Genomic DNA, 9,591 nt, shown 5'->3' on the forward strand with positions numbered 1-9,591 from the left:
AATGAGTAGAAGCGCCTTAATTATCACAACTGTCAATTGCAGACTCTCTTCGATAACAAACACCACTTTCCGGCACTTTCCAGAACTATCGGCGCTCATTTTGACGGGGAATCGCTTCACAGTGCCATTTAAACCCGATTATTTCAAAAGGAATCAATATCTCCACTTTATTTCGTTAGAGGATAATCCATGGAGATGTGACTGCAAGGAGCCATCCTTTAAGCAGTTCTTCCTCTATCTGACGCAATCGCCACCTAAAGTAAGTAAAACCAACATTGAGTCGGACAACTTCTTAATTCTTCCAATTGCCTTTAGATAACCTCTACGAAGAAACTTAAATGTACAAGTCCTGAGCAAACCTTTGGAAGAACATGGGATGCTGTTTGCTTCTCAGTTTGGTTCCCGCAGCAGAACATGAGCACTATCGAGAAATTCTGGGCTATAGCGATGTCGTCCTTAGCGGCGCTTTGTTTGAGTCTGTTTGCTTATCGGATGGCGAAGAAATACATGAAGAAGAAAAAACAACGACGAAATACGGCGGAGCTCCGAGAAAACCTGGAAGAACAAAGAAGACTGTAAGTAAAATTGTTACGTATATTTCCAAAAAGGACTGACAGCCCTTTCCTTCCAGTCAAAACTACAACCGCCAATTCATCGAACAAGAAGCACAGCAGAATGCTCCGGATCCACGAGAGTCAAACCCACCATCATACGAAGCAGCTCTCCTTATGCCACCTCTGAAACGACTAACAAAATCCTACGCCGATATCACAATGAAGGAATCAAACGAAGGAATAGATCAACCTGACAGCCAACTTCAACGGGAACATCGTAGCCGATTTCATAGCGATAATGCTCTTTTACGAGGAGACGGGGATGACGAGAGAGTTGCTAAAATCAGACGAACTCCAAGTTTCCGCCGTCATGCTCCTCGCTCAAGACGTGGAAGTCGCCTGGTAGCCGTTCGCCCCCCACGCTGCCCCGATGGAAAATTTCAAAATTCAGAGAGCCTTGGCAAAATGTCGAATTTCGTCTCCTTTGAAAACAGTCCTTACACACGCCGAAAACCTCGAAGTACGACTGCCAGCTCAGTATCACCATCATCTTCTGCAGAAAGGATCAATGATGAAGGTCCTTCAGCAGCGCCGCTTAGAAATAATTCATTGGACTTTATTGAGAATTATTACGTTAGGCCGAAGTCTATCAGTAATTCCGGTGATGATTATGAGATTGTAAGTTCACATTCAGATCCTGGCAGTAGAAGAACATCAGTTCGAAGTTCAGTTGCATCGGATCTAGGAATTGTTATTGTTCATAATAAGCCCCCATCGGAGGGGCCACCAGCACCCAACGACGCTACAGCCAAAGCTTCGAGTGAGCCTAAAGAGCCAAAGGAAAGTCAATTTTAGGGACAACATTCATTGAGAGCTACTTACGTACTATTATTTAGGTGTACATAATAATAATTAATATATTCTCCTTTTATACTTATACGTTGGCATTAGTGTACTCGTAATATATTCGTAGTATATAAAGTGAGCATTTTACATCTGCGACCCCCTCGGTGACGCTGCTCTCAGAGCAGAGGTAAGCCAGCGTCTGACGAGTAACCTCCTTCCTGGCATGAAACGGTGAAACAGTCTTCGTTTTGTATAATCGTATTAGCCATTGGATGATCGAATTCTGCCTCTCGTGATATCATCAGCTGATCTTTTGCAGCTTCGTAAACTATTTTTCAAAAAGAAAATTTACTACGAGATTTCCATACAGACTATATTCTTTGTCTTTTTCAGCCTTTGTCCCGTTCAGAAGCGGGGTCGGCTCGTCCTGATCGGTTGCACCATTTTATTCTACCAAAGGCTTGGTCTAGATGCAGTCGTGAGGCATTTAAATCACCCTCCAGCGTATCAAGCCACCTTTGTTTCGGCCGGCGATCGATCGTTCCCCATCGACTTCGATGTTCAAACCAATCTTTGGAAGTGAATTCCTGTTAGCGTGAATTACGTGAGCATATCATCAAGGACACCTCTCTCGCAATTTTTCCATGATTGGGGCAAACCCATATTGATCGCGGATATCTTCTTGCCGGATGTGGTCATGGCGATGTGTATGGTTCAAAACAACATTTTCGTCTCCATTACCGCGAGATATTGTTCATTGTCATTTATGGTCGGCCAACACTCAGAACCAGGGTAGACGACACTGTGGTCAATTTTGGATTTGAGATGTTCGTTGATATGTCCATCATAAAAAAGCCAGTTTAGAATGCCACTTCATCCAAGTTGTCCTAATGCGTGACGCAATTTCATAACGCACCATTGGCGATCATTTCATTTCTGAGCAAGTTACTTTCGACCAATTGTCCTAAGAGACGTGTGATATATGGACACTGAAGAGTTGTGAGAGGGCGCTTTCTTGGTGAACACCAACAGAGACACAAAGCGGTCTTTATATGCCCGCCACACTGCGAACTTTTCTTTCTGGATTATGATAGAGCAGTTTGTGGCGCAGCAGGATTCGCAATTTATTTCGAATGTTACCAATCCTGTGCGTAGGACATTTTCGTGGCGTTTCACCCTGGCGGATGTCAGCCTCACCATACTAGGCGCAGACTTCTTGTGTCACTATGGGTTGCTGGTGGACTTGCAAAACAAGTCTCTTATAGATCCCACGACCAACCTTAATTCGTCGGGCCAAATGACATCTCACCCAGGCAATAATCTTTCCGTTCTTTTAGAAGACATTACCGATTCTCGTGTTCGGCCACTTCTCCAAAAGTTCAGCTAGATTACTACCGAATGTAGTCTCTCCAAATCAATGAGGCACAATGTGCAGCACCACATTAACACTACTGGTTCCCCGATCTTCTCGAAGGTGCATCCTCTACCACCCCAGAAACTGACTATAGGGCGGAAAGAATTCAAACAACTCGTTCAATAGGGTATCTGCAGGCCCTCAAACAGCTGTTGGTCTTCCTCACTGCATATGGTGCCTAAGCCAAACGGCGACTGGCGCCAATGCGGGGATTACAGAAGGCTAAATGCGCAGACTGTTCCTGACTGATATCCAATTCCACTCATCCACGACTTTGCGTATCACCTCGCGAATTGCCGCATCTTTCCGACTTTGGACTTAACCAAGGCTTACCGTCAAATCCCTGTAGCTCCAGACGACATACCAAAGACGGCAATATGCACACACATCTTCGAGTTCACTCGTATGACATTCGGATTGTGCAATGCGGGCAAACCTTTCAAAGCTTCATCCACTCAGTCCTACGAAACCTAGATTTCTGTTTCGTATACTTAGATGATGTTTTGGTCGCTTCTTCCACTGAGTCTGATCACTTAACCCATCTCGAGTGCATTTTTCAACGTCTGCTTGAGGCCGGGTTAGTCCTAAACGTTGAGAAATGCAAGTTCCTTCAAACGTAGGTGAGATTCCTCGGCCACTCCATTTCCCCTGAAGGAATACAGCCCGACTCAGACAAGGTGCAAGCGATTACAGGCTTCCCGCGTCCGAAGACAGTAAGGGAGTTGAGGAGGTTCTTGGACATGCTAAACTTCTATCGTCGTTTCCTGCCCAAGGCCGCCCAACACAATGCCCGTTTTGAACCCGTACTTGTCTGGCTCCAAAACTAAGGACACACGAGAGTTTGTGTGGTCTAAGGAGGCTGTCCGCGCGTTTGAGAAATCCCGTCAACAACTGGCTGACGCTCTTGGCATTTCCTCGACAGGATGCACCCCTAGCCGCTTTTGTTGATGCCTCTAACATCGCTGTAGGTGCTGCTCTTCACCAAAAGGTGAATCAACTCTCAACTGGCGGCCGTTGAGCTTCTTCTCTAAGCAATTGAACCCCGCTCAACGGAACTACAGTACCTACGATCGCGAACTGCTCGCCGCGTACCTGAGCATCAAATACTTCCGCTTCTCCCTAGAAGGCAGGCCGTTCACAATATTCACGGACCATAAGCTTCTCTCGTATGCTTTGAAACAAAAGCCCGACAAAGCGCCAGGCAAAGCCAGTTTACGTCAGATATCCAGCACGTGTCCGGCAGGGACAACATAGTTGCTGACGCTCAGTCTCGTGTCTCCGAGGTTAACATCCCCGCTTCACTCGACATTTCGGCTATTGCCAAAGCGCAGGAGGATGACGCAGTACTTCAGAGCCTCAAGTCCAACCCCAAATACAAATTTCGGGGGTTGCCCATCTCTGGCTCGAACCTCTCTCTCTACTGCGAAGACTCGGAAAAGGGAACTCGGTCATACATTCCGGCCACCTTTCGCAAGGAAGTGTTCCACGCGGTTCACGACTTAGCGCATCCAGGCATCAGGTCAACAAATCGGTTAGTCACCGAGAAATACTTCTGGTCCTCCATGAACAGGGATGTTAATTCCTGGGCCAGAGAGTGCATCGGATGCCAGAAGTGTAAAGTCACCAGGCATGTAAGGAAAGAAGTGGGCTCATTTGCCCGCACTACCAAGCGGTTCCACACAATACACTTCGACAGGACCTTTGCGAGACACGCACGGTTACAAGTAGGTTTACGCAGTGGCTTGAGGCAATACCTCTGATAGACATTACGGCGTAATCTTGTGCCAAAGCCCTCTGTCGAGAGTGGATACCTCGCTTTGGCATCCCTGCTGTGGTCATCACTGACCAAGGAATGCAATTTGAGTCCACCCTTTTCTGGGAGTTAGGCAAACTCCTGGGATTTAAACGCCAGTGGACTACTGCATACCACCCAGAATCCAATGGGATGCTAGAACGTTGGCACCGGACGCTGAAAGCCGCCATTATGGCACGTGATTATCCGTCCTGGACTCAAATCTTGCCTCTCGTCCTACTCGGCCTACGTACAACCTGCCGAGAGGCAGCCTGGCAGCCCCGCGAGGCTGGTATACGGGGAGAACCCGAGACTTCCAAGTGATCCGGTCTTCGACAAGAGATCGGATCTCACAGAGTCGGGGTTAGTGCGTCTGCTGAGGGACAATCTCCGGCGCATTAAGGCCACACCTCCCACCCAACACTCGCGCCGAAGGAACTGGACACATGTACGCACGTCCTGATCAAGACGGATGCCGTCCGGAAGCCGTTACAGCCTACTTATGAAGGTTCATACCGCGTTCTCGAGCGGGGACAACATTTCTTCCAGCTCGAGATCGGTGGACGCAAAAAGGCGGTCTCCTTGTCCAGGCTCAAGCCCGTATGAGCCCTAAAACAACAGCGCGTTCGCTTCGCTGACTGATGGGGAACACAGTTCCGGATTCGGTCGCTGAAACCCCTAAGTTTCATCTGGGGGCGGAGTGATGTGGCGCAGAAAGTTTAACTCATCGCATGAGTTCTTCTAGTACTAGGTATTGCCGCAGAGCAGTTGAGTTTTGGGGGCACGTGGTCAATAATATGGTTGCTATTCACCTCTTGAGGGGTATAGCGCGTCGGGGAGAGTGTCAAGCCTAGCAGCTTGGTTTGAGTGAGATGAGTTTGAGTACATTAATCGTTCGGATCGGCAATTCTTATCCACATGTTACCGTGACTAACCATTTCATCAACAGAAGACGGAACTCTTCCGTTGCCCGTCACTTTGAATGAAGAGTCGTTCATTAACCTCTCTCATAGAACCATCGAAAAGTTTGCGACCATATGGAAATTCTTTCGTAATTCGGTATACACTTCTGGAATTATTGCGTTCTGTGACATCTTCCGCTTCCCACCCACTGCAATAACAAATTCTTTTTTTGTCATCCGCACACCATGATATCGGAGTTTAAGCGCCTCCTGCCCATCGAAGAGCATTTTTAACGGCAGCCCAAGGCTTATCGACATTTTCAAGTGGGTTTCTCAGTATATCTGCTATCCGATCAGCAAGATAGCTCTTCCACCGTCGAGCGGAGATGGATTATATAAGCGGTCGATGTTGAGTTTAGGGAGTCGCAGGTCCCCAACCCTGCAGGATGTGGGGGACCCAACACGCAAGCGAAAGTAAACGGCCAGCAAATGGTGATCCCGTTTGGGACCAGTGTCAGCGCCTCTCTTATTACGCACATCCAGAAAACAACTCATAAATCTACTGTTGATCGCGAAGTGGTTAATCTGATTGGTCGTAGAGTATCGCTCAGTTGAAAACCAACTGACCTTATGGTAGGTTATGTGCTGGAACAGGAAGTTGCAGAAATCCACAAACCTCCAGCCGTTATTATTACAGTCACCAAGACCATGTTTCCCCATCATTTGTCCAAGCAAGGTGTTGTCAGAGCCTACCATGGCATTGATCACATCATGATCAGAATATTACTTTTAGAAGCCTCCCCTGAACTGCGTGTAATTGCTCGTAGAAAGCAGCTTTCTTCACTATATCAGAAGTCTCCGATGGTGCATAGCGCTATACAATTGAGAGCCTTCTTAATCAGGGCCGGAATCTTGCAGTCAAAAATCTGTCAGAAACCGGCTCCCAGGTCAAGAGAGCGCGCCTTGCAGTGGCCGTCAAGAACAACCCGACACCGGATTTGTGTCTTCCACGACTTGGATTTCATCAGCATCATCAACGGCGCAACAACCTAGGGCCACCAATTCGATATGCCTAAAAGCTGTCTGGCGTCCTAACCTACGTCATCACTCCATCTCAGGCAGGGTCTACCTCGTTTTCTTTTTCTACCATAGATATGACCCTATGGTGAGACGTTTCGAGCGGAATAGTTTTTGTAAGCTGAAATAGGCTCCGTTGGCTGCCAACAACCGTGCGTGGATTTAATCATCGTAGCTGTTATCGGTTATGATTTTCGACCATAGGTAGGAGAAATTATCTGTGGCGCGGCAGGATTCGCGGCATTCGAAATTTATTTCGAATGATGCGAAAACCAGCGGACAGATGACGTCACCGGCGCTCTCCACTCTCCACTTCAACAAAGGATGAATTTCATAGACACTTTTATAAGAATCCTTTCCCTTTTTTCAACAACACAACTGGTGCTCGTTATTTTTATTATTATGTAAGGCTCCATCGAGCTGACTTGTGGGTAAAATTTGCGCGTCTGGTGCGGTTACTTTCTGTACTTTTAGAGTTCACAGACCTATTGGTTCTCCCAGGCTTCCTTTTTCCGTCGCTTCTCCCCTCGCCAAGTATGTTTGTGGTCGTATTTATGATAACGGGTGATTGTGAATGTCATTTGTTGATGCTTCATCTCCAGGAACTCTGTTGACTGCGGTTATTGTGGCATCCATTTCCCATAGTGGTTAGGTGTATAGCTGAGTGGTTAGAGCGCAAGGCTGTCGTACGGAAGGTCGCGGTTCAAATCTCACTGGTGGCAGTGGAATTTGTATCGTGATTTGACGTCGGATACCAGTCGACTCAGCTGTGAATCAGTACCTGAGTCAAATCAGGGTAATAATCTCGGGCGAGCGCAATACTGACCACATTGCCTCCTAGTGTACCGTTACGGTCTTGAATGAAGTGCTCTAACACACTTCAAGGCCCTGATCCAACATGGATTGTTGCGCCAACGATTATTATTATTATATTTCCCATTATAGGTTTTGCGGAGGGCTGTACTGTTGATTGCTTCAGTGTTAACTCTCACCTGTTTGTCAGAGGGGATTCTGGGTGGTGTTGTTGCTCCAGCCTGGAGCGCCATGCCAACGAGATAGTGATCCGAGTCTATATTGGCCTCCTATATGTTCTGACATTCATCAACGCTGAAAGGTGGCGGCGTTCGATCAACACGTGGTCCCGTCTGGAGAGGCCCACGTTTGTTTGTGGATCACTTTCGTCGCAAACCAGGTGTTTCCAACAACTATTTCCTGAGACACTGCTAATTGAATAATCCGCAGTCCGCTCTCATTCATATTTTTATATAAGCTATGGGAACCAACGTATCGCCTGAATAAGGGATCCGTCCGAACTCGACTGTTAAAATACCCAAGTATGATTTTGATATCATACCTGGGACAGGCTTCGAGGGTTCGTTCTACTGCCTCCTTCTCCGACTCTGCCATTTCCTCTGCAGACTGTTCGCTTATGTTTTCATGGCCGATAACAGCAGATTTCATTTTTGACTAACTAAGAAACCTACTCCGAGCACATGGTTTACTGGATGGCCGTTGTAATATATGGCTCTTTTCCAGGAAACCGGTCCCTGTCCAAAGCATCTCTTGAAACGCTGCTACATCAGCCCTATATTGGGACAGGGTATCGGCTAGCTACTTGGCAACTCCATCTCTGTACAGGCAGCGCACGTTCCATGAGAAAATGCAAAGATCCTTATTCCGTTTTCGTTGCCGCATTCATCATTGTGCTGTCAATCTAGTCCGAGGCTACTTTTGTAAATTCGGAACGTTGTTTTCCGTACCAGTTGTCAGCCCTACCCATCCCCCAACCTGGAGGACCAATTGGTACAATTTCTCCCGTTGTTAGGTGCGCAAGACTCGCTGCAGCTTTTCGTTAAGAAACAGCTCCCAGCGGTCACCACGTGGAGGTGGAGATAGGGTTTGGTAGTAGAACTGTTGATGTTGGTTCAGCAGACGTTTCCCAGGTTTTATGCTCCTCGTGGGTACCAATCCATGTTTCACTCTGAGAATATTTGATGATCCTTTTCCCAATTCAGTTTGAGGAAAGATGTTATGGTCTTTCGCTGCAACTCTACAGAAACTGCACTGCACCAGTACCAGTTTACTCAGATTTCTGATTACGGATGAATATCGTTGAAAGGGTAGCAGTGAATATGAATTATGACATGAATTATGACATTCGCAAGCTGTTTGGAAATTGGTTTGCTTTTTTATCTGAAGCAAACTAACCTTTGCTCGAAATTATGGTATATGTCGTAGATATTTGTTATAAAGCAATTTCAGACTAGGATAATAATAATAATAAGTATCATATATATTATAATATAAATATTTTCTTTTGCAAATAAGTAAATTCAAACTGCAACCTGCCACAACGGCCACGTATCAATTAACTTTCCGCCAATCTGAAATATAGAATTTGAAATATCAAAACACTTGCTGCCATCTCTAAGCGGTGAGTTGATTTCAGACTAGATGAGTCGACCCGAAAACCTACATTATCAGATACTGAAACCGCGTGAATACGCATTTATACCAATAAAAAAATAATTCGAAATTCCACTAATCACTTACTGACTAGGTGCAATAAATAAATTATGGATTGAGCCAAGGATTGGAATAACGTTCAGAATCCACAATTCTAATTGAATGAACGCCTTCTCTTCTTAGATACAAACCTTCATTAAAGAACCACCCCATCGGAGACACAGCTTATCGAATGTAGCCACCTCTGCAGAGCGGTCGCTCCGAGCATAATGTTCGAATTGCCTAGAGACATTAGGTTGAATATCTACACACCTTAGATAGAATAAGGATTGAGTCTTGAATAGAGCTTTTCAGATATAGATGGCACTGTCTAATTTCGAAATCCAAATAAATTAAAACATACTATTAATTAATTTGAATTACTGCATTTTCCATTTTTATTGTCTTAACTTTCAGTTCAATCATTTGTAAGCGAAGTTTTGACATCACATACCGTTGTTCCTTCCGCATTTACTTAATTTTCAAATCAAACCATTTACA

The 9,591-nt window shown here is 45.9% G+C and overlaps 1 protein-coding gene across 3 annotated transcripts in view; it reads left to right on the top strand.

Moving 5' to 3' along the window:
* The window catches only part of LOC119659331 (toll-like receptor 6), a 38,009-nt gene extending 36,518 nt beyond the window's left edge, over window positions 1–1,491 (top strand). For all 3 annotated transcript variants that reach the window (XM_038067390.1, XM_038067376.1, XM_038067382.1), the window contains 3 exons: window positions 43–259; window positions 316–575; window positions 632–1,491. In XM_038067390.1, coding sequence (XP_037923318.1) covers window positions 43–259; window positions 316–575; window positions 632–1,409 — 1,255 coding nt within the window. In that variant the 3' untranslated portion in view covers window positions 1,410–1,491. The remainder of the gene's footprint in view (window positions 1–42; window positions 260–315; window positions 576–631) is intronic.
* The last annotated feature ends 8,100 nt before the right edge of the window (window positions 1,492–9,591 follow it).

This window comes from Hermetia illucens, chromosome 1 (genome assembly GCF_905115235.1).
Source record: "Hermetia illucens chromosome 1, iHerIll2.2.curated.20191125, whole genome shotgun sequence".
In the NCBI taxonomy this organism is placed as follows: domain Eukaryota; kingdom Metazoa; phylum Arthropoda; class Insecta; order Diptera; family Stratiomyidae; genus Hermetia; species Hermetia illucens.